General features: G+C 43.0%; 1 protein-coding gene across 1 annotated transcript in view; it reads left to right on the top strand.

Annotated features, from left to right (window-relative positions):
* The window catches only part of LOC146833056 (potassium channel subfamily T member 2-like), a 783,113-nt gene that overhangs the window by 166,280 nt on the left and 590,690 nt on the right, over positions 1–26,143 (top strand). Inside the window, exon 8 of the mRNA XM_085599884.1 lies at positions 23,271–23,354. Within this exon, the coding sequence (XP_085456010.1) occupies positions 23,271–23,354 (84 nt within the window). The remainder of the gene's footprint in view (positions 1–23,270; positions 23,355–26,143) is intronic.

The raw sequence follows: 26,143 nt of genomic DNA, 5'->3' as shown, positions 1-26,143 counted from the left end.
ATACATATTCCTCCCATAACGTGGGTCATTTGTAATAAAAAGATAAAAAGAAAAAAAGATAAGACAAGGATTAATGAATGGAGAAAACAATTGTGCCTGCTGTTGCAAAAGCCTAATGGATCATAATGCAGTTACCTTTTTGACTTTTTAAGTCTGTTTTTTTATGGTCTTATCAAGATTCACAATACGTCTCTCTTGTTCATCCAGGAATGACGAAAATCTGTGTTTATCCCCAAATTCACCTATTAGCATTTAAATATTAGTTTTAAAGTAAGGCATTTTTCGGTTGGTTGAATTTCAATTTTTTCCTTGCATTTACTTCTCCAGATTTTGCCGGATGTGTTTCTGCCTTGTTGCTCTACCTGTGCATATAACATTAGTTTCAATTTCACTTGCTGCCAGCGGTTCTGTCACATATCCTGCTAATACCAAACTCTGGGGTTTTTTGGGTTGCAGTCACTGTATTATTCATTAAAGACTGAAGTGGATGGCCTCGACTTCGGGGCATGAGCTCAACATATGTTTAACACATCAATTGCCGTCATGGGAGTCTGCGCATAAATATGCATTTCCTTTCATTGCTTTTAACATTGCCTCAGCTGCATAGTGCAGTGTGCTTCTAAAGATGCCTTTTGATCTGTTTGCCTCCGGGTTAACTTATGATATGTTCTTAATATAGATAAAATCCATACCTCGTGTCTGTTAAACTCTGCTACTGATAGACATTCCTTCCACTAGGTCTTTTTAGACCTTTTGATTTTAATAAAAGTACACATATATTTGCTTATAGGGGCTTTCTGACAGCCTTCTTCCTCGTTGGGCTGTTGTTCTGTCATTCACATATTATTTCCGCCCACTACAGCATGTGGCAGTTGGTCAGCTCACTTCAGCCATTGACTAACTTCACTGTGAGTGACAGTATGAAGCTCATTCATAAGAAGCACAATACAGCATAATTCTGTGCTAGAGACCAGTATGGAAACGTATGCTTTTCAAGTATTTTAGCTTTTAGCCAATATTTTCTTTTCTTATATTGAACGTTTAAAAAAAAATATGACAAAACAAAATAAGAATTGACAGTTAAAAAAGTTTGGAAGCCAAAACCAGACCTATTGGCTTTTTTTGCCAATGCTTGTTTTTAACCATTTGCAAGGCTGCATGTTCTTTCCTGCTTGATGTCAAAATATATTCAATTTAAATATAGATTGTGGTTGTTATTAGACTCTAAGTTGCCTGAGTTGTGTTAGAAAACTTCACTTTGCTGTTCTGCTTGTGCAGTAGTTCCCCTGCAGCCTGGTGTGCACTGGTAGACAGGGCCGTTTCTACCATTAGGCAAGACTAGGCGGCCGCCTAGGGCGGCAAAAGGGCTAGGGAGGCAAAAGGGGGAATTTTTTTTAAATTTGTGCATGCATATACTTCCCACTGGAACAGTCTGCATTCATTTCACAGAAGTAGCAGGTGAAGTTTTTTACGTATGTTATCCTTCTTTTCATTTTTATAATTTCAGCATTGTAACGAAACCATAGGGAACCCATTTTATAACCTTTAAAAGCAGTATAAATAGTGTCACCATTCTTGTGCAGACACATGGAAAAGAGTACACATGTAAGTGAACGTAAAAAAAGGAAGAAAAGCTACAAATATATTGTATTTTAAATAACATCACTAAGTTTGCAAGGAACACTTTGCAGTGCTCCAAGTGACAAATGGGAAAGTAAAATAGAAAGAAAAACGTGGAGAAGTGGAGATAAAGGGGGTCGTCAGAGATAAAGCGGAAAGGAGCACAACATACAGCACAATAAGCTCTTTCTTAAAGTGTCAAACAGAATTTCTTCCCAGAATCCATGTCATAGATTACTGCAACATATTGGGAGACTCAATCTGTATGAGCAGTAAGGAATCCGGGCCTAGATTCACAAAAAGTCATTCAGAGATGGGCTGCATCATAAAAGGTTGTACCGCACTATGCAACTTTTTTGCCTCATGGTCAGGCAGCAGCACCTGTATGTGAGTGCAAGTGTACCTGCTTATACATGCTGCGCAGCGCACCCTAGCATAGTGGTGTGTGGAGCGGGCTGGCGGTACCAGTGTGTGGGTCACCAGGGCCGTCAACCTTGTAGTGCGGGAAAGCACTACCAATGATGTCCCTGGGCAGCATTTTTGGCCAGTCCCCGAGCTGTGCTTAATGCAGCAGCCAGTGACGGTGACTACGTCTCCCACCTCGCACCACCCTCTCTCTCGGCATGCGGGGGACGGACTGTTTGTGTCGTCTGCTCTGGTACTGTGGAAATATGGATTTTTCTGGTCAGTTATGTCCCCTATCTTGGACCCCAACGGTTCTATGTGCATGTTACAAGTACATGTATGTTCCCTCCAGTTCCAGTTATGAAGACGCAAATACATGTGCGTCCACCGTTAACATGTCCTCTGTTGATCCGCCATGAATGGGCCGGATATTCCATTCCTAAGTACAAAAGGCCACTGCCTTTATATGGTTCACTTATGCCATTTTTACAGTCCAGGCAAGTAGGCCCTGATTCTGTCATCGAACTCTTCTTGCCTTCTGCCTCTGAAGCTCCAGTCCGAGCCTGCATCTGTGACCATGAACTTTGTCTCATTCTCTGCGCGGCTCACGAAGCCTGACATCAGCTTGCTGCCTGCCAAGAACTGTATTTCACCTTCGAAAATTATCTGCTCCGCTCCCTGCCCAATGCATTCCTGTCTAGTAGCTTAAGTAAACATTCTTCCAGCTACCAAGCAAAGGCCCGACTTCTCTGTCTTCATACAAGTAATTCATAGCCCTGTTACTATGGAAGATTCCGCCCTCGCATCTAGTGTAGACACTTAGACGCTTGTACACGCACTAACCGTCAGTATAGTCAGTATAGAATAAGATTCTACTCTAAGAGACCTCTCTTTTGGATAACATAGTTCTTTAAACATAGGATGTTAGATATGATTTGGGATTAGGTTGACTTGACCCTCCAGACTTCTGTCGCCACATGTAGAGTTAAATATCAAGTCCCCTTCACCCCCTAGTTGCACGTCAATCACACGTCATACTGCTGCGCGCGCATCTCTGCCAAGTATTTCTGCTGATACTGCGAAATTATCTCATAGATCCACCCATTTGTGACATCACAACCAATGACGTTTCTCTGTTACGCCCTATTACGCCTCTTTTCATTACGTATGTGTATTCTTATCTGTATTATCAGCTGTTACGCCTCCTGCATCTGTCTTAATGTAAATGCTTTTCATATATATATTGTTACCTGTCAATAATGTATTGCCTTCACTTCCTGAACCTTCGTGGTGATGGAACCTGAAATCCCTGACTCGAGTCAGTATTGGAATAAAGCCCATTCCGAACCTCTAATACCACGGATCCTGCCTCTTATTTACTGAGCTATTTTTATTATGTTTCCGTATCAAATTAAGTCCCGGTAATTAAATTATTTACCACATGAATGGCGCCCGAACAGGGACACTTTCTCATCTCACGCGCCGGCGGTGCGTTGCAGGCCCGGTCTCCTGCCACAGCTGGACGGACAATAACGCGTACCAGCAGGATTTCCTGTATCTCCCTCCGGTCAAGCGGGGGCGACTGAGGCTGCGATCAACACCCAGACGAGGCGGTGAGAAGTGCGAAGTATCCCGACCAGAGCCTAGCTGAGAGAGCAAGATCCGAGGTATACAGAGGCCCACCAGTTTCCGAAGTCCCAAGTCGAGTCCAGTGTCCGAAGCGTTCGAGTCGAGTCCAGTCCGGTTCAAGTTCAGTCCAGTTTCTGAGGCCTTCCGTTTCCGAGCTACCCGGTGAGTACCATTACTGGGGAGGCGTTCTGGCGTGCACATAAGTTGTGCCGGTCCAGACGGGTTTGGGTACACAAATCCGGTCTGCACTGTTTCAGCAGTGTATCTGTACTGTTTAGCAGTATATCTAGTATATCAAGTATATAAATTCAGAATAATTCAGTTCAAGTCGAGTATCATGTTTAATGATTAAGTTTTTCTTAGATCGTCATCATCATTGTTGCTCAGTTAAATGTTAAATGTTAAATGTTTATAGTACGTTCTGCATATTGTGGTATGAATGACTGTTCATTATTGTGATTACTGTATTAAGTTTGTTCAAGATCAAGTATCAGATCAGTTCTCAATATGCCGCTCTTTTCGAAATTAAGACCGATCACAACTAGAAAAGGGGTACTCGAAGAAGCTGTTCCCATTCCTCCTAGGGACACTCCAGGGTACTTCATGTATCATAAACATGGTCTAGACGCCATATTATTTCTTGATCTATGGGTAGACTACACTAAGGAATTACCAGAAAGTCAGAGGTGGCCCGTAGCGGGGACCTGGGATGCAGAGTGCATCGTGAAAGTAGAGGAAGAAATATGGAAAAAGAAAGCTAGACAATCACAGAAAGACGCCATTGAATTATGGCGTAAAGAATCATATAGACGAACAGAAAAAGCACGTAGACAGGAAGAGAAGAGTAAAGAAAATTCAAATGAAGTCCGAGAAAATCTATTAATTGAAGAAGGTGCACGAGTGAAATCAGAACAAGTAGACAGACAAAGAAATGCCCTTATGAATGGTATGTATCCCCTTCTGGCCGAAGGATTACCTAAGGCTACTCCAGGGATACCAAAAGACTTGCCAACCCCATTATTTCCAATAAAGGTACATCCTAAGGGGCATCCTAGAACCGCAGAAGATGTTTTTCTTTCCTCATATTTAGATGACGCAGCTCCCGAGTATGCTCATCCCGCCCCACATAGACCGCCTGCCAGGGAGGTTCAACGCCAAGATCCAGTACCCGTATCGCTACAGCAACAAGTTCTGACACAAGTTCCGGCAAGCACATCTGTTTCTGCATCTGTTCCTACAGCTACTTCTATAGCTGTATCCACGCCTATAGTTGCTGTATCACGTTCAACGAATCCTTTCACACCCGATACCCCAGATGGGGCTACCGGAGGTGCTACCAATATCTTTTCTACACCACCTAGAATAAATAAACTTACTTTTCAAGAGTCAGCACATTCACGTACCCCCAAACTCATAAATGCCCGTACGCTTAAGGAACTTCTTATAGATTGTAGATATGACCCTGTGCCCGGAAAAGAGGACGAAATGACCCTAGCATCATTACGTATCAGACGAGCCGCAGTGTATTTAGGGAAATTACCAGGAATGACTGCACATCTAGATAATATATATCATTTTGTCCAAACCGGGCGAGATTCTGAATGTATTAACAGAGCTATGGAATACCAGAAAGTGGAAATACAGGGGGAACTGTTGCGTTTCCTCATAAATTGTGTGATCAGAAATCAAGACCGACCAGGGGTAGACCCGGAAGCAATGCAGATTCTTACCAGATGGAGCCAGAATATATCAGAAGGGAGACATGATAAGCAAAACTGTATAATAGCCATGTGCCGAAAGATCCGTAAAGAAATAGAACGCCTACACGAAGAGAGATTAGCGGTAGACCAGTTCGAACAAAGCGAGGAGGAAGGATCAGGACTGCCCACAGGACAGTCAGAAACTATAGCCTATGTAGGTAGAAGAAGATCTTGTAATAGTACTAGATGTCTTACTGATCCGATACGTCCGATGTGTCTAGAAAATAACAGGAAATTTCAAACACCAATAATAAATATAAGGTCTAACGAGCATTCATTCCAAGCAGCAGATAAATTACTCCGAGAACGAAGGGGTTATCATTTTCTCGATTCTATGGATGAACAAGAATTAGCCAGGTCAGCTGTCCATTGGGTTGACAGTCCCGGGAAGTATAGTGATGACACAGTAACTCACACATTTTTGAATCTCACCCCAGATGAACAGCGTTTAGCTGGGATTTATATGATTCAACAACTTCTTATACTATATAAAAGCCAACATTCAGATCCTGGTCCCTTACCTGATATATTGACCGAATTACTCACGAATAGATGGAGAGGTTCAGGTACTCAGCTAATTAAAGAAATACTAGAATCAAGAAAGCAGTACATTCTTTTTATATGCCCAGAACATGTCTCACTGCCCATCAAGGAAAGAACCACGTATTACATGGACAGACAGAATCCCTTACGAGAAGTGCACCCAATAAAGGGCGAGGACAATGAGTTTAAACGTGTATATGTATATACGCCCATATCGAAAATAGAATTGTTGGAAATGAAGAAAGTGGTACCCAGTCATGACAAAGACCCAGCGGGTTTCCACCGAGAAATTAAAGACATGTTACTCATGGGAGAGTATACCTATCCCGACATTATGACAATATTAAAGGTATTGATGCCTGCTGGCATTTATGAAAAACTCAAGGAAAAAGAGTGGGAGGTAGGAGACCAAAAGATAGATTGGACAGCATTAGAAGCAGAAGAAAAGGCCCGAGGTCCAGGCTCGGGGCTTGGGGACAGAACTAAAGCACTACCAGGTCTACTAGTACAGGTACTGCCACGTTTATTAACCACGAAAAAGGAAGACTGGGGTGCAATTTCAGCCTGTAAACAAAAGCAAGATGAAGACACTAGTGATTTCTATGCACGATTTGAAAAATGTTTTGGTATAAATAGTGGTATAAAAGCAAGTAGCGAATCATACCCACATCTGTTTGTGACAAAATTAGTTGAAAATTCCTTGCCCCAAGTGAAGAACAGAGTATTAAAATTCGAGAGTACCTGGCAAGGTAACACTCCATCACAAATGTTACAAATGTTACAGTATCATCACAATAGAATTAGAGAGGAACAAGATCATGAACAAAGACGCATGAAAGACACGAAAATGAAAATGCTAGTCTCCCAGACAGTTCCAGTTGAAGGACATAAAAAGGGTACGACACATTCCGGTGATTCAGCAGGACCTGTAAAAGGGACATGCAACTATTGTAAACAACTAGGTCATCATGTACACGATTGTCCAGTCCTGAAGCGTAATATCGCCACGGGCATTACAAAAGAAAGACCACGGCCACTTAGACAGGATCAGAATGAACAAGGAGCCTTGCAGCATGCACAGTCCATGCCAGCTCCACAACAGTCTATACAGTTTGTGCCAGCTGCTCCAGCGCTGCCTGTTGCTGCCACGCAAACCACGACACGACAACTGTACCAGACCGCACAGTATGACTATCCTGATTATCAACGATATGCATGAACCAGCCTAGAGAGGGAAGTTGACTTACCCCTTATCGAGATCCCTGTAGATCAAGAAGGACCTTATGTACATAGTGAATTATTAGGCCAAGACAGAAAATTTTTACTCGATACAGGGGCAAGTCGAACAACAATAAAACGTAGTGAAGTTCCAGGGGCACCCCTCTCAGGCTCACAGAATATTTCGCTTGGTTTTTCAGGAAAACCTATTGTTAATGAAGTGTCACAACCTCTTCCACTTACGATAGGACCTTTGACCCGAACTACAGATTTATTGCTTACTAAATCATGTCCAGAAAACCTGTTAGGAATAAAAACACTGAAGGCTCTAGGAGCTATAATATGTTGTTCTCCAGAAGGAGTAAGATTGTTTTTACGTGATTTTAAAGGTCATTATGTGTCTAGAGACATGGATCCCCGATTGCAGACTTTACCTACACATTTATGGGCACAAGGCCCTACTGATGTTGGTTGTATGAATATTACACCATATCGAGTCACACTAAAGGCAGGAGTGGTACTACCACGAATGCGACAATACAAGTTACCACCAGATGCTGTAGTGGCTTTACTGCAGATCATTGACGAGCTCATTGCCCAAGGAGTAGTTGTGGAAACAGACTCCAATGTATGTAATTCACCGATAATTCCGATTCTCAAACGAACAGATCCGAAGGCCCCGCCAGTATATCGATTGATTATTGATCTGCGCGAATTAAATAAGTGTATTGTGCCACAATTCCCTGTGGTCCCCGATATCTCATCATTACTGACAGCTATTGATTCCGAAGCAACATTCTTTACTGTAATTGATCTCAAAAATGCCTTTTTCAGCGTCCCAATAGATCCGGAAAGCCAATATTTGTTCGGATTTAGTTTAAATGGACGTAGCTTCAAATTCTCACGCGCACCTCAAGGATTTACAGAAAGCCCCAGCATCTATAGCCAAGCACTGAAACGAGAACTCGACAGCATCCACATGCCAGTTAACACTGCCTTGCTTCAATATGTCGATGATCTGCTGATCACCGCCCGAAGCGAACCTGAATGTGAAAAAGCATCACTGACAGTTTTACAATTTCTAGCCGAAAAAGGGCACAAGGTGTCCCCTTCTAAGCTGCAATTCTGTGTCCAGCGAGTTATTTACCTTGGTCACTCGCTGTCCAAGGAGGGAAGGCAGCTTACACCAGACCGCATTCAGTTAATAGCTAACATGCCAATACCCAAGACACAAAAGGAGGTGCGGGCTTTCATAGGCCTCACTTCATATTGTAGGCAGTGGATCCCTCAGTATGCATTTCTAGCAAAACCACTCATTCAGTTGACAACACAGGAGGCAGCCACATCGACTGACCTCCCTTGGACTCAAGAACATACACATGCCTTTAAAAGCCTAAAGAAAGCTCTATGCCAAGCACCTGTTTTAGCAACACCATGTTACAATAAACAGTTTACACTCTTTATTACAGAACGCGAAGGTACTGCCTTGTCAGTACTCACACAGGAACAAGCAGGAGCACACAAACCATGTGCTTATTTTTCTAGTACATTAGATCCCGTAGCTCAGGCTCTGCCTGCGTGCCTGAAATCAGTGGCAGCGACAGCTTTAGCAATCAGACAAAGCGATGCCATAGTGTTAGGACATCCATTGACAGTACAAGTACCACATGCAGTGGAGGTTCTTGTGAATCGAACGCAAACACAACATTTGACTATAGCAAGACTTACAGGGTATGAACTAACACTGTTTCAGCCACATATAGAAATCAGACGTTGTAGTACATTGAATCCTGCCACACTTTTACCTGTAAATGGAACAGACCCACTAGCCCATGACTGTATTGATGTTATTACAATCACGACGAAACCCAGACAAGACTTGACAGATGTCCCATTGTCAGACCCAGACCTGACGTTGTATGTAGATGGTTCATGTATGAGAACAAGTACAGGAGAGCTAGTGGCCGCGTATGCAGTCACAACAGACACTGAAGTCGTTGAAACAAATCGTATTAATACCTTGTCAGCTCAAGCAGCAGAGCTCATCGCTCTGACACAAGCCTGTATTCGAGCCACAAATAAGAAAGTCAACATATACACTGATTCACGTTATGCATTCGGAGTCGTACATGACTTCGGCGTGCTGTGGCGAGAGAGAGGTTATTTAACTTCTCACGGTGCCCACATTCAGCACGGACCCCTCATTCATGCCTTATTAGATGCAATACATTTACCCATTGCAATATCGATTATGAAATATAAAGCTCATACGAAAGTCACTGATATCATTTCTCAAGGCAATGATCTAGCCGACAGAACAGCTAAACAGACTGCTCAAACACAAACATCCGACATGACAAAGACAATAGTCCCGACACATTGTATGACAGTTAAAGATCCTACTCTTGACGTAATTGATATACAGACACATGCTACACCAGAAGAAATAAGGAAATGGACGGAATTAGGAGGGATCCAAACGGATCAAGGATGGTTGATGAAGGAAAAGTCTGTGTGGTTCCTTCCTGATTCAATGGTCCAAGTCATTATTAACACTATCCATAGTCCAGCGCATCTAGGAGAGAAAGCTATGCTAGACAGCATTCAACATATTTGGTTCAATAAGCATTTACGAGCTGCAGCCAAACAAAAGGTTCGTACCTGTCTGATCTGTTGCCAGTTCAACCCAGGAAAAAGCGTTCCCGTAGAACAGGGTGGATTTCATCCTCCTGATCACCCTTTTGAAGTCCTCCAGATGGATTATATCCAGATGGAACGATGCAGAGGATTCAAATATGTTCTCGTAGTTGTGTGTGCTCTTTCCCGTTGGACGGAGGCATACCCGGTTTCAGATTACACTGCCCCGACTACTGCCAAACAGTTGGTTCGAGAATTCTTCCCACGATACGGTTTACCACGTGTTGTTCACTCAGATAACGGCCAGCCGTTCTCATCCGAATTAATGAAACACGTTTCACTTTTGTTAGGCTATCAGTGGAAATTCCACTGTGTCCGACACCCCGAAGCAGCAGGTCTCGTAGAAAGACATAATCAGACTCTGAAAATAAGATTATCCAAAATATGCAGAGAGAAAGGTGTCGACTGGGTAGTAGCATTACCAGTTGCACTCTTTTACACAAGAATGGTAGCACACTCTCGAACAGGGCTATCCCCGTATGAAGTGATCTTCGGCAGACCACCAAATATGTGGGGGACGCCTATACCACGCAAAATAACTGATATTGACTGTAACATGCTGACAGATTACTTGGCTTCCTTGATGTCTGCACTACAATCTTGTCGTTCACAGGTAGCTGCAGCTTTTCCTGACAACACTGAGGTGAAACCCCACGACGTGGTTCCGGGAGACTGTCCTCGTGAGGAACTTTGATCGAAAAACACAGTTGGAACCTAGGTGGAGGTCACCCCAGCTGGTGTTGCTCACAACAAGAACAGCCGTGAAGATCGAAGGCAGAAAAGGATGGATTCATTCAAGTCATATCAAGAAATTTCATGGACTGAAATCAGATGTGAATAGCACACCTTGTGTGTCTTCACCCATTGACTCAAAACTTCCTTTTGTGGAAAAAAGTGACTCCGAACTATATAAATTAAAGCTCAGGCCCAATCAGTCGAGCAATTTGATTGTTTAAGTCCTCTCCAAGGTGAAGCGGTTGAATTGTCTCTGACATGTATCCCTTGGACCTGAATAGAGAAAACACCCGAAAAATGTTGAAACGACAGGCGTACTGTAAATCACTGCGTAGTCATTGCATAGTGACGTTATTAATTTTGTTTTTCTCAAGTCTTTTAATAATTACTGCAAGTATATTGTTGCACATATATTATCCTATTTCTAGACATGTTTACAATGTTACTGCTGAACATTCTTTTAGTGAATTACCTCCGCTTGAGTTGTCTTATAGATTTGCGCTGCGCAATAACACTTTTATTAGTATGTTACATCATTCCCATCAGGTTAGCAATGCTACAGATTGTTGGATATGTGGCCGACTCCCTCCCTATCAGAATGATAAAGGAATTCTACCTCTTTTTCCATACCCGTTCACACACAACGGCTCCTGTGGAGCATGGTTTAGCCTAATTAATTCTCTGGATTCGAATTCTGCAGTTTATCAAGATAACTGGGTATGGGGACATTTGAATTTAGTTTTACTTAAGGTCTGCTATCCTAACAAGGAGGGACTTCCCAAAAGAACAGGAACTGATCTAGAAAATGAAGTATATGGATTAGGTAATTTTACGCTTAATCTTATGATCCTAAATGTTGAATCCGAAGCTACTCCAATTTTGCCCGCTATGTCAATATTTCCAGTAAAAGGTGAATTATGTATAAGAAAGAATGGTTCCATACATATGGGCCATAGTAGATGCACCACTGTAGTAGAATTTAGTGATCAAGGCAAGTCTACATTTAGAGCTTCCCGCCATTCCTATTTCATATGTGGTCAGACGGCATATGTACGTTTGCCTCTAGATTGGGATGGTACCTGCTACATTGGATTCCTTTTGCCACCTGTTTTCCTAGCTCCTCCTGATTATCACAGAAATATTCATTTAGTACACAATAGAGAAAGGAGAGATCTCCCAATAGTCGATTACACTGAAACGGCATGGGAAAAATACACAGATTTCAATAAAGGTCTCTTTCCCTATATAGGTACCGTTACTAATAGTAAACTGATACGTAGATTGACTAGAACCCTTGAAGCAGTAGTGAACGAAACTATTTCCGCCTTAGGCAATTTAACAGAAGAGCAGTCTGCTATGCGGATTGTTGTGCTTCAAAATCGTCTTGTCCTTGACGTCATCCTGGCCGATAGGGGCGGAGCTTGTAGAGTCATCGGATCAAGCTGTTGCATATTCATACCAGAAAATTCGCCATCTGTATATAAGGCCATAACCCGCCTTCATAAGATTGTAAGCCAGATACACCAGAATCCAGGCACCTGGACTTGGTCCGGTTGGTTTTGGAGCGTGATATCAGCCTGGGGATGGAGAGTTCTATCCTTCCTAGGTATTGGCCTTCTCATATTATTCAGTTGCTGCTTATGCCTGCAATGTGGACCAGCGATTTGTGGTCTGTGTGCCACATCGTGCATTCCACATCAAGATTTTCATTCAAGATCCCGGAAGAAGAAAGAAGAACAAATGATGCTATATGAACAGATCAATGGATTAATGAAGATTGATATCTCTTGACGGGCAAGTAGGGGACAAGGAGGGAATGTGGAAATATGGATTTTTCTGGTCAGTTATGTCCCCTATCTTGGACCCCAACGGTTCTATGTGCATGTTACAAGTACATGTATGTTCCCTCCAGTTCCAGTTATGAAGACGCAAATACATGTGCGTCCACCGTTAACATGTCCTCTGTTGATCCGCCATGAATGGGCCGGATATTCCATTCCTAAGTACAAAAGGCCACTGCCTTTATATGGTTCACTTATGCCATTTTTACAGTCCAGGCAAGTAGGCCCTGATTCTGTCATCGAACTCTTCTTGCCTTCTGCCTCTGAAGCTCCAGTCCGAGCCTGCATCTGTGACCATGAACTTTGTCTCATTCTCTGCGCGGCTCACGAAGCCTGACATCAGCTTGCTGCCTGCCAAGAACTGTATTACACCTTCGAAAATTATCTGCTCCGCTCCCTGCCCAATGCATTCCTGTCTAGTAGCTTAAGTAAACATTCTTCCAGCTACCAAGCAAAGGCCCGACTTCTCTGTCTTCATACAAGTAATTCATAGCCCTGTTACTATGGAAGATTCCGCCCTCGCATCTAGTGTAGACACTTAGACGCTTGTACACGCACTAACCGTCAGTATAGTCAGTATAGAATAAGATTCTACTCTAAGAGACCTCTCTTTTGGATAACATAGTTCTTTAAACATAGGATGTTAGATATGATTTGGGATTAGGTTGACTTGACCCTCCAGACTTCTGTCGCCACATGTAGAGTTAAATATCAAGTCCCCTTCACCCCCTAGTTGCACGTCAATCACACGTCATACTGCTGCGCGCGCATCTCTGCCAAGTATTTCTGCTGATACTGCGAAATTATCTCATAGATCCACCCATTTGTGACATCACAACCAATGACGTTTCTCTGTTACGCCCTATTACGCCTCTTTTCATTACGTATGTGTATTCTTATCTGTATTATCAGCTGTTACGCCTCCTGCATCTGTCTTAATGTAAATGCTTTTCATATATATATTGTTACCTGTCAATAATGTATTGCCTTCACTTCCTGAACCTTCGTGGTGATGGAACCTGAAATCCCTGACTCGAGTCAGTATTGGAATAAAGCCCATTCCGAACCTCTAATACCACGGATCCTGCCTCTTATTTACTGAGCTATTTTTATTATGTTTCCGTATCAAATTAAGTCCCGGTAATTAAATTATTTACCACAGTACCTAGGAAATAAAATAACCATGTCAGGTAATTGGTTTATAATTCACGAATTTCATTTGTTTTTAAACAGTGAAAACAGGTGGCTAATAGCATGCCACACCTAAAAAAAAATATATGGTGCCAAGAGGCTTATTTTTTCCATCATGTCAATCTGAAATTCGTTTTATGTTTTTCACCCCAAAATACAGGTTCCGGTCGTCTTATGGTCTGGAAATAGTGAAAAAAAGACGAATAGCCAAAAATTGTTTTCTAACCTGCAATAAAAATAAGTTCACATTGTGGTCTGCCTCTTGTGCTTTAGCTTTTGGGGTTGCTTGTCACGATTTATGCGGCGAGACGTATCAGCGGCAGCTAGATATGAAGCGTGTGATGCTTGACCTGCGTGAATAAAATCATCAAGCGAGACTCTCCAATCCACCTGGTTCTAGAGTCAGTTTGGCAGCTCTATATGATTTACCACTCAAATGTACCCAGGCAACTATTGTACCGCGCTGTGATGTTCTACGGCTACGTTTGCGCTCTATACGCCCACTTACAAAACATACATCGCTAATTAAATTGTGCCTCAGGGCTTAGATAATAGGTCAATATTACTCAACACAAAGGCACTCCTTTTTAACTTTGAAAGATAAAAGGCTGAGTAGACTGCGCAAACATTTCAATTTGTGACCATCTAACACTGCAGATCTCTGCAGCAAGCGGTTAACCTACTCAGCTATTTTGCCATGTGCTCTTTGATTGTTGGTGTTATTTATACTCGGGGCCACTTGAAATTAAGCCTTATGGGGACCAAATTATGCGGAGAGTTGGCTAAATTATGCGTCAAAAAAAGGCAAATTATGCTGCATAACGAGGCACATTTTGTGATCTAATGCATTATTTCTTCTAGCCTGGATGACAGGAGGAGAGAGTGATGGTACTAAAAGGGAGGGAGCCGCATTTTTCAATTCTCGCATAGGGTGGCAAAAAAACCTAGAAACGGCCTGCTGGTAGAGCCGTCTGTGTGTCGAGACAGAGCTGGATATTAGTAAGTGCTGAGGACGGTCAGGGGTGAGGTGCATTGGCAGAGCAGCATTTGTGTACAAATATTTTAATAACTGGTGTGGTGCAGGTCAGGGGAGAGGGACACAGGCAAAGCTGTGTCCGGCTGCCAGTACTTTCATCGAAGAGGGACCAGCAGGGCTTTATTGAGGTGCACTGGCAGAGCTACATTTGGGCCTGAATACTTTAATAGAAGAGGGAGCCTCCAAGCAGTACTGAGGTGCAGTGATAGAGCTGTGTGTGGATTTCTGTTCTGGAAGAGGGTTGATGAAGGGCATGGCTGAGATGCACTGGCAGAGCTATGTTTGAGCCCCAGTGTTGAAACCGAAGAGGGAGCTGCTAACCAAGACTGATGAGCGCTGATAGAACTGTGTGCCTCTCCAGAGATAGAAGATCGACTGGTACTGCGAGTCAGGATTGAGGGGCCCTGGCAGAGATGTGTGTTTGTCCCCCCCAGTACTGAAATAGCAGGGGACACTGCAGATCAGGGTTGAAATGCACTGATAGGGACCAGTACTGGAACAGTAGAATGTGTTGCATGTTAGGATTCTGGCATATTGGAAAAGTGGTGTACTGGTCCCACTCTTATAACAGAGGCTAGGGTCCAGCTCAAGACTGATGTGCACCGGCAGAGCTGTGAAGGGCCCAGTCCTGTAATAGCAGTGGGTGATGCTGGTCAGGATTACAGTGCACTTGCCACGCTGTGTGTGGCTCCCGGCACCTTAACAGAAGGTGGAGCAGCAGGGCAGCACTGAGGTGCATTAGCAGAGCTGTGTGGTTCCCAGTCTTGGAAACGGGGCTGCTGCTGATGGCGACAGGGGTACACTGGCAAAGCTGTGCGCGTCCAATACTCTAAAGCAAAGGGTGCTGCGGGCCAGGCTTAAGGTGCACTGGCAACACAACATGTGAGCCACACTACTGGAATAGCAGGGGCTCTGCTGGGCAGGGTTGATGTACATTGGTTGTAAAGATACTCCAATAGGTTTTGAGGTGTACCCATAGTGTTGTCTACCAGTACCACATCAATTGTGGTGACCTAGTTCTCCCATTGTTTTACCTTCCTGGCTACTCTCCTAACTTCTACCACTTGCTGCATTGTTGTGTATTGTTGTATCGAGCCCTGGCTTCAAAGTGGTTTAAGGCGCTCCTCCTGTTGTGTGTATTATTCACAATGGGTGCTGAGCCATTATGTCCCCTGCTGAATGCCACCTCGGGCTATGACCGGTTCTGTAACTGGATTACCAGGGCGCTGGACGTCCTGGTACCTATCATTTCCAGCAAGTCCAGTCCCCGGCAGGCTAGCCCCTGGTATGACAGCGCGCTGCGTGCAATGAAGTCCTCTTGCAGACGGGCGGAAAGGGTGTGGCGTAAGTCGTACGATGCCGACAAGAAATCCATCTACCTGGCCTTAGTTAAGCTTTACCATCGAGCTATATGCAGGGCCCGGGCGGCGTTTTACGCAGCCGAATTTCGAAATAGCCTTAACCCGACTAAAACCATCTTTAAAACCATAAAAGACTTAATGGCAAAGAGAGTTCCCCCACAGTTGGACAGGTCCACCGCCCACTGTGAAGCCCTAGCCACCTTCTTTTTGGATAAAGTCAGGAAGATCTATCTGGCGTTTCCAAGCACACTGTCTCCTGTGATTCCCTGGAGCGGCTCTAGCAGCTGTCCATCGCTGCACTCCCTTCCTACCATCTCCAATGAGGAGTTCGCAAAGTGGGCCCTGCGAGTCAAGTCTGGATCGCCTGCAGACCCGGTAAGATCTGCTCTTTTCAGGGACGTTGCTTTTCAGGGACGCACAGCAGTGTGCTCCCTGATTAACCTCTCCCTAACCTCTGGCCTGGTCCCTGCCAAATGGAAGCAAGCGGTGGTTTCCCCGATCCTAAAAAAACCATCTTTGGATCCATCGAGGCCTGAAAACTACCGCCCTATATCTTTGCTCCCTTGGCCGGCCAAGGTTATGGAGGCCCATGTAAATCGGGCCCTCACGGAGCATATGACCCTTGTGAATGTCCTGGATCCCACGCAGAATGGGTTTCGTGCTGGCCACAGCACTGAGACGGCCCTTCTGGCAATGGTTGAGCATTTGCGAAGTGTGCTCGATGCAGGTCAAACGGCAGCGCTTATTTTACTAGACCTGAGCGCTGCCTTTGACACTGTCTCCCATCGCATCTTGCTACACCGCCTGCAGGACATTGGCATTTGTGGTTCAGCTCTGCAGTGGTTCCGCTCCTTCCTCAGTGATCGCTCCTTCTGCGTTGCCACCCCTCCTTTTCAGTCCAAGTACCATCCTTTGGACCTGGGGGTCCCTCAGGGCTCCTCGCTGAGTCCCACGCTTTTTAATCTGTACGTGCAGCCGCTGGCTGAGGCCGTCAGGCAATGGGGCCTTACCATGGTCTCCTATGCTGACGACACTCAGTTGGCGGTTACGATCAGCGGGGATGCCAAGCAGGATGCCTTCAGGTTCCGAAGTGGACTGAGAGAGGTGGCCAGCTGGATGAATAACAACTGTCTCCAGCTGAACGCGTCAAAAACAGAGGTGATGATCGTTGGAAGGGAAGCGGACCACTGGGGGGACGAATGGTGGCCTCCAGAGCTGGGATCAGTGCCGGCCCCTGTCCTGGAACTCAGGAATCTCGGAGTATGGCTTGACCACACGCTAAGCTTTGTGACTCATACAAAGAGAGTGGCGGCCTGCTGTTTTGGAGTACTACGCGGGCTAAGACCCCTGCTGCGATTCTTCGATGCTCCTACAAGACAGCTGGTCATTCAAGCAATGATCATCTCGCGGTTGGATTACGCCAGTTCTCTCCTACTAGGAGCGAACCAAGCCGAGATTCTTCGCTTACAACGAGTCCAGAATGCGGCGGCTAGGGCGGTGGTTGGTCTGCCTCGAACCTGCCCTACCTCTAACACCCTGCGGTCCTTGCACTGGCTCCCGATATGCAAGCGTATCCAATTCAAGGCTCTCTGCCTGGTTTTTAAAATTCTGAGAGAGTTGGCACCCGGAATACTCAATACACTGATCTCTCCCTATGTCCCTACCCGCTCACTACGATCCCTTGGACAGTCCTTGGTGGTCGTCCCCCGTTTCAGACTTAGTCGGATGGGGGGTCGCTCCTTCCGCGTGAAAGCCGCAACCCTCTGGAATGCGCTCCCCTTGGAAATCCGCCTTTCGAATGACCTAATGTCTTTCCGCAGGGCCCTGAAAACCTTCCTGTTTTAATTGTTTCTAGCTTTTATTGTTTGCTTTTTGTTACCGGACCTAGTGTTGTGTTGTGTTTACCTTTCCCTGCGCCAGGACGCTCCTTCGCTGGAGCAGCTGTGCGCATTAAAATGCAACTAACATAACATAACATAACATAACAACTGTCCGCGTTCCCTGCCTTCCTGCGCTACTGCTTATCCCCCACCTCTCCCGTAGCCGTGCTCCAGCGACCTATATTTTTCATCTAAAAATTGAGCGGGATTTACAGCAAACAAAATCAATTTCACTCCTGGGCTCGCCTCGTCATCTGAAAACACGCAGCGTTAGTCGGGAGGCGCTCTGCGTGACGCCGGCAATGAAATAGACGTAACGAGTGCCTCCTCGCAGCTGCAACAGTTCATCAATATGATGTCGATAGTCACCCTGCCAGGTGAGCACGTGGTGGTCTCCATGTGAGCAGTGTGAGGCGGGAATATTGGCGTCGACATCACTTCCGCCGATCAGGCTGAAACCCCACAGAGGCGTGTCCAGTCTCTGGGAGTCTAAGTTTGCAACTTCGGGGTCAAGGCCCCTTCCTAGCATTCTCCTTCCGGCAAATATCTTCAAGGTAGTGGGGACTGAGACCTTAGCACAGCTCTACAACTCTATTTACATCAGCCACGCTGAGGCCCAGACGAGGAAACGTCAATGCATTCAAAACTCGCTGATCTCCCGAACTGATGTTTGGGTTCTCTTTCACAATTGGGCAATGTAATGTAAATGGTCGTAGCAGCTGTAAAATATTAGATCGGTTTATTTCTATTGCTTTCCAGCAAATCACCTTATCGTTAAACGGATGTTTCTAAATGATCTTATTTCTCATGGTGGAATGTTGTCTGGGCAAATCACAAAACGGGCTCTTGCTTTTTCCACCAAACCTTTAGTTAAATGGAATATTTTTTTGGTTACCGTTAGCAAATTATTCATCAACAAAATCGACTTGTATTGAACCTTCTGGTTCACAAGATGAAGTTCTTGGACCTCCATCAATGTTCCATTCATGCCTGTTTCCTTTTTCTCTTCACCTTTGATAAACGTATTTATCCTTCTTTGAAATCTTGTTGAACAACAGGTACATTTTCAGCTACGATCTTTCATATTTGATTTATTTCTCTCATCACCTTTTCTTTCTCTTTCTTCCTATTCTGTATATTCTATATGTTCTTTCTTTCAACGCATCATTTTGCATTACTCCTCTTGTTCCTTCATGTTCTCTGAGTTCTGACCCTTTACATTTGTTGAAAATCTTGGACGTTAAAAAAGATGTGGCGGGAGACCAATAGGAATCAAGGGCCACAATCCATGGAACACTCTCACCTCCCCCAGGTTTTCCAGACTGATGAATATTGGAAATACCTTAAGTCGTACCTGTTCTGCAAAACTTCCCGATAGCTCTTTTCTCCAACTATGTTTGTTTGTGCAGTGAGAAGTCCTAGCGCCAAGACGGCTGCGGCTGAAGTTACTATTCATAAATAGGTAATAATAAATAGCAATGTCCAGTGTGGGAGCTCGAGGGCCAAAGCCATGCCAAATTTTCAGGATCACCAATGGCTATGTAAATAACTTCTGTTCAAATTCATTGCTTTGGTAAATAATTTACCACATCTGGATATTCTAAAAATCTGGCATGGATCTGACATCACCAGTCACTGAATACGAGGTCCCAAAATCCTCTTGCTTTTGTACATCTTGATAAGGGATATTGATTCGTAGAGAACTAACCTAAGCAGTCTGTATCTGGTATAGGAAAAGTGATATGACTTCAGTCCTCAAAAAGGAAGGACCCTCTCAGGATCAGCCTTTGGGTGCACAATGTGTTCCCACATGTGGACAATCTCCAGTGTAAAGATTCTGGAGGCCCAAGCAAAATTATAGTTTGCTGTTTGGTGCTCACTGTCCCCCAGCAACAAGGCCTTTTTTGAAGCCATTTGTTACTAACTGGGGCTCTGTTGTGGCAATCTGTGGAGGCTCCATAAGACAGCTGCCTACAATGCCTGAAATATAGAACTGACCATGACTGCAAATGTGTCAGGGACCTGATTTCCCCATAAGGCACTAAGAGCCACAGCCTTGCTATGAAAGTTCTCAGAATGGGACAGCTGCTAAAAAAAAATACACCACACACCACATTCCTTATACTAGAATGTTATTCATTTCTAAAAATATTCTGCGCCCACCCACTGGTGGCTGAAATATAGTGACCTCGCCAATGGACAGTCTGTACTCCTAATACCACTGTAAAAAAGACCATTTCCAAAAAATCCCATATGTATGTATGTATATGCTATTTATATCACACAAAGTTACTTGACAGCTATGGAGCGCTTTACATCAGTGGTGTTAGGAGACAATTTCATATTGTATTTTTCATATGGGATTTTTGCATATATTTATTGCACAATATATATTTACAATCTGAGGCACCGGGCGGTTAACTGATTCGCTCAAAATCACTTAGTCTTGGCTCAAGTGCTGAAGCCTGCAATAGAACCTGAGGAATCTAAGACCCTTATGTAGATTGGCAGAAGGATGCTCTGGCACAGACATAGAGACTGTCCTGTCCTCCATATTACAAGTGCATTATAATGTATGGCTGTTCTATTATGGCAGATGGGATATCTGTCACGTATAGATAGAGTATCCCATCTGCCAAACTGTATATGAGCTTTAAGTTCTAAAGTCAGCAACCTAGCCACTAGCCCACACCCCTTACCTATTGTTTTTTCATTCTCCCTAACCAGGCTTCAGGTTACTCAGGTACTGTTTCATCAACTTCCTCGATGAAGATGCCCACAAGACTCAACTGACTGGTATTTGGTTAAAATTAGGTCCAAACATGGCTCAGTGGCCTGTAGTGCCATCCCAGATCTACTAGCTCTTCTTAAGGGACTTATGTGGATGTCCCTTCCCTGTTTCAATCTCTTGGGTAGGAAAATATCTGGGTTTTAAAAAAATATGAATATTGGAGCCACACCCAACATCTGTTGGCTGAGAAAAGCAAACAAATCAAGACATAAAAAGTAACATATTTTTCTTCTCAGACTCTTTCTCTGTCCTTCACACTTTCCCCAAAAACATGCGTCAAAGCCTAACTCCTCCCTGATTGTCATTGAATTACTGATCGACATTTTTGGTTAAAAATAAAGCTCACTCCCTTTATTTCCTTTACTCACTCAAATATACAATAGTATTGTATAACACTTGATACAATCACTAGTTGAATTATAACAGGCAGCCACATTCAATTCAGCCACCCAGCGAGCAAGGAGGGTTACACATACTGTCAACGAACCCTGCATCATTTTGGAACAGCAGCTGATAACATCAATCACCAAGACACACGCCCATATATCCCAAATCTATAGGCTGCACAGGTACGCTAAGGCCACCAGGTGGTGATCATGTCCCTATGCAGAAACCATAGCCATTACTTCAGGGTGGCCAATGTGTCAGAAGTTTGTGTAATGATCTCTAAGTATTTACCCCCCCGTCACCCACTCATGTCAGAGTGTAAAGGGTTAAGTATCTCAATGGCTGTTTTTGACAAGTTATACTTCTGTTTACTGTGTGAGTATAAGGTGGACTGCCACATATTTTACCCTTTTAAATCCAAGCTAATGAGTTATGATGTGTTGTATTCCTACTACACTAAGGAAGTACCGAAGCACACATAGTCCAGACAGTAATGCTGAGATGTAGCAAATAATACAATGTAGTGCAAAGTTATAGCAGAAAATACAAATACAGTCCGAGATTTCATTTCTTCTCAAAATGCGTGGTATTTTTTATCCAGTCTTGATACACAAGTCAAGCAAGAGAGCAGCCGACACGTGTTTTGTGCCATGGACATTTTCAAGGAGGATGCAAATTATAAATATATATATAAGCCAGAAACATAGTGAATTTTATATATACATAAAATAATATCCAACACACATTATATTGTGTCCTAGGCAACCTTATTTGTATATAAAAAAAACAAAGAAACAATTGAGGTGTGGGTTAGACAGACACGAGCACCCAAAGAGCCGGTGAACAAATTAATACAACCTTTTCGGGGTTATTGGCCTCGCATGCTTATAAAGAGAGGAACACCCGATTATTGTTTAACTCATGATAAAGTGAAAAAGTGTGGCACCTATCATTTCATGCCGATAGTGCTGGGTGAAAGAAAAGTTGGAAAGCCAAACATCAGTGTCCTGAGTAGAGAAATAAAAAGCATAGATCTCATAGAACAAAAAATACCTATAAAATTCTTTCCAGGCAGCAAACAAAAGATTTTCTAAGGTTGCCTCGAACACATAATATAATGTCTGTATGATATTTTTTATGTATATCTAAAATTCACTGTTTCTAGCTTTTGTATTTATATATATATATATAAATATAATTTGCAGCCTTGAAAAAGTCAGTCCGTAGGACGAAACGCGTGTCCGCTGCTCTCTTGCTTGACTTGTGTATCTAGCCTGGATAATAAACACCACGCATTTTGAGAAGAAAAGAAATCTTGGACTGTATCTGTATTTTTTGCTATAACTTGGCATTACATTGTATTTGTTGCTACAACTCAGCATTACTGTCTGGACTATCTATGTGTGCTTTGGTACTTCCTTTGTGTAGTAGGTTCATGCCTAGAGTTTTTCTCTAAGGTCTTACCCTCCAAGTGGCTGGGGGGCTTAGTACATTGAGAGACCCAAAACCATTATTTGTTGCTTTGAATATATATCCGGAAACTTTCCTAGTAGATGTGCATTTGTATTTGGTAGAGACACCTTTGTTTGTAATGTGTTGTATTCCTGTTTATTTGATGTTTCCTAGGCGAGGCTCTTCCTCCCACCACTCTGCCTTGTTTTGCAAGCATTCGTTTTATACAGATCTATTTGAACTTCCTGTCCCAGGAGAATTTCAAGTGGCATCATTTTTTAAACTGTTACAAAAAACTGGAAGCGCTCAGACTCCTTTAACTCTGGTTTTCACAAAATCGAAAACTGTCAAATGATATTAACAAAACTGAATTAATCGTATGCATTCCTCGCTCCCTTCATAACTCATGTCAATATTGCTGTATTGTATCTGTCTTCATTAATCTGACACACTTGCTCATTGTAATTGCAGAAAATATTTTTGTAGTGTCTGCATTAGAAAATGATCACTGTTGCAAAATACATTTGTAATTGACCAATATTGCTTTCCAGCCTGCTTTGTTCTGGTAACTCTACCTAGAAAACACGTGTAAATAAAGAGTGAGCAAATGTTCTGCATTGAGTCCACATGGATATAGCGTTTGTTTTTATGAGATCCACCTTCTGTATTTTACAGGGTTACAGTTTCACCTATCCTTGCCTTTAATTCCTCTATCCTCTTGTAGGTATTCTGGCCACCTCTACGGAACCTTTTCATTCCGGTCTTCTTGAACTGCTGGCTGGCTAAGCATGCCTTGGAGAACATGATTGTGAGTAGGATCAGGTGGGGGGGAGAAGTGTGGGTGGGATCCCAGCTAACATGACGCTGAGGAATATATTTTGCAAACATCTAATGAAATTTGTGAAACCATCATGGGTGATCACTTGCTCTCAAAACCACATTATGCAGGCTAGCACAGTATCCATGGCTGGAAGTACTGAAACATATATAAGTTAATTCTTCCTTGTGCACTGCAGAGTCTCTGTATTCATTGCTGTAATAAGAAATGTGTATTTGTGTGGTGGAAACCTAGCTGTGAAACAACTTATAGCGATATGACAATATACTGGATCAGCAATACTGATCTATTGTGATATAATAGCCACTAGACCAACTTAAGCACTACTTGACCAAGATAGGTATTTAATTAACTCAACAATTACTTAGCTAGACTTGCCTTCCAATATTGCACTTAGTTCGATGTACTGGATACAATAATTTGACATGCGATCCATCCATGGAAAAAAAAGTTAAAGGGGTGTAAACATATAGGGGTTGTAAAATCTCCAATTTTATCTCCCATAGGAAATCTTGCCAACAGAGCAAAAAATATTGAACAGATATGTACCGAACTTGGCATGAAAGTCGAACTTTACTCAGAAAGCATGATTTTCTGATTTGGTGTAAATCCTTTTAATAGTTTTTGAGATATTCACGTTTAATCCAGGCGGGATTTAAAGGGTTAACACTTTTTTATATGTTGTCAGTTAAAAAGCCATTTGTTAATGTGCTTATAACTTTGACACCATTTCACTTAGACAATCGATATCTTTGAATTTGTGTATATCCATACAGGTGGAGGCATTTAAAAAGGAGGGGGGCAAAGTGTTCATTTGTTAATATGCATGGCACTGTGTGATGAATCCACACAAACCTTGGCAGAGGCTTGGAAGGGTTCTTTTTCCATTGGTTTCTAAAGTGTTCTGTCAACCTATAAAGGGGAGCATAATAAAGGGTGATGTTAATAACATTTTCATATGCTTCTAGCTTTGGCAACTTTTGATTAATCTGTGTCAAGTGTGGCAAACTGTTAGCAAGTGATACCCAGAGCAAGCATATTGGGTTTTGTGACGATCCAATGAGCGGATTAAAAAATATTTTTGATTTACCAATAGCCTGGGCACCATTTGATGGATCTACACAAAATTTGATAGAGACTTAGTACATTTAACCTTCTTTTAGTATTTTAAAGTTTCATTGGGGTGACTTAAAATGCAGGGGAATGCAAAAAAGTGTTAATTTGCTAACAACATTGGCACAGTGTGATGAATCTGCTCAAAAGTTGACAGATGCCAGGAAGGTTTGTTTGGTGTTTTACATTTTGTGCCAATCCATCAAGTGGGGACAAAGTTAAAGGGGGGGGGGGGGGGGGGTCAAAAACATTTTCAGTTGTGTGTAACTTTATCACTGTTTGACAAATCTGCATCAATTGTGCAGTTAGAAAGTTACACCCAGTGCTAGCCCAATGGAGGGGGTAGTTGAACAGTGGGTCCACACATTTTTGATTTACTAATAACTTTGGCACCATCTGATGAATCTGTACGAAATTTTGTAGAGATTTGCCATTGCTTAGTCTACTCTTGGTTTTCTTAATTTCCTGTAAGTCCATCAAGAGGGGGGTGAAAAGTGTTCATCTGACAATAAATTTGTCATTGTTTGATAAATCCACAAACCATTTAGCAGACATTTAGCATGTTTAACTTACTGTTGGCTATGTCATGTAATGTGTTACAAAAAACAATTGTTCTAGACAAATCAATTAGAAATTTGTATATTCAAGGTGATGATCATTAAACCTATTAAGAGCTCGCAACTTGTCAGCTTACAAACGTATATCAATCGTAAATTTCTTTACCGGAAACATGAAGTGCAGCACAACAATAATTATTATTTACCATATATTTATTAGAAAAATTAAGGACTGAGGTTAAACAAACCTCCGAGGGGCATAAAGGAAAGATGAATTGAAGGAACGAGTGTAAAGGGGTGCTCAAAAAAATAAGGAAAGAGTCAAGAGGACTTTAACTTTGTCAAACAGAGGATGAGGAGCATGTATTTACATAAATGTACAGAAACTGATATTCAGTATACAGTTCAATGCAACCTGGCCATATGAAAAAGCAGTCATTTGTAAATTATATTTTTGAAAAACGAAATAAATTGTTCTTTGACAGGGACAAAGGTAGTGGGAACGATGGTCCAAGTGCGTGAAGGGGATAGCGTCGACGTTTCGATCCAACTATCGGCTGGAGAGGGAAATGAATGTCTCGGCCATTCCGATCTTCCTCAGGACAGGGTAGGGGTGAAGTGACCCTTGTAAAATAATTCCACAATGAATGGGTCCCGTAATAGTGACAACAGTACCCGGAAAGATAACCCAAACTCTTCTAGGGATTGAAGATGGTGGCGCTAGTACAATCCAACCATTGTGATATCGTACGGCCCTCAATTCAGGACACACGGTTAACTTCGGCAATCCGACGGTTAATTATGGCAAACCGACACAGCTAATTCAATCTGGTCGTGATGGGATATAACTTCTGACTTCTCTACTCCAACGTGGTGGCTACCACCGTGTTGGAGTAAAGAAGCCAGAAGCAAAGAAGTCAGAAGTTATATCCCATCACGACCAGATTGAATTAGCTGTGTCGGTTTGCCGTAATTAACCATCGGATTGCCGAAGTTAACCGCGTGTTTCGAATTGCAGGCCGTACGATACCACAATGGTTGGATTGTACTAGCGCCACCATCTTCAATCCCTAGAAGAGTTTGGGTTAT

Source organism: Triturus cristatus, chromosome 4_2 (assembly GCF_964204655.1).
Source record: "Triturus cristatus chromosome 4_2, aTriCri1.1, whole genome shotgun sequence".
In the NCBI taxonomy this organism is placed as follows: domain Eukaryota; kingdom Metazoa; phylum Chordata; class Amphibia; order Caudata; family Salamandridae; genus Triturus; species Triturus cristatus.
The sequence above is the reverse complement of the archived record's forward strand: the minus strand, read 5'-3'. Positions and strand labels throughout refer to the sequence as shown.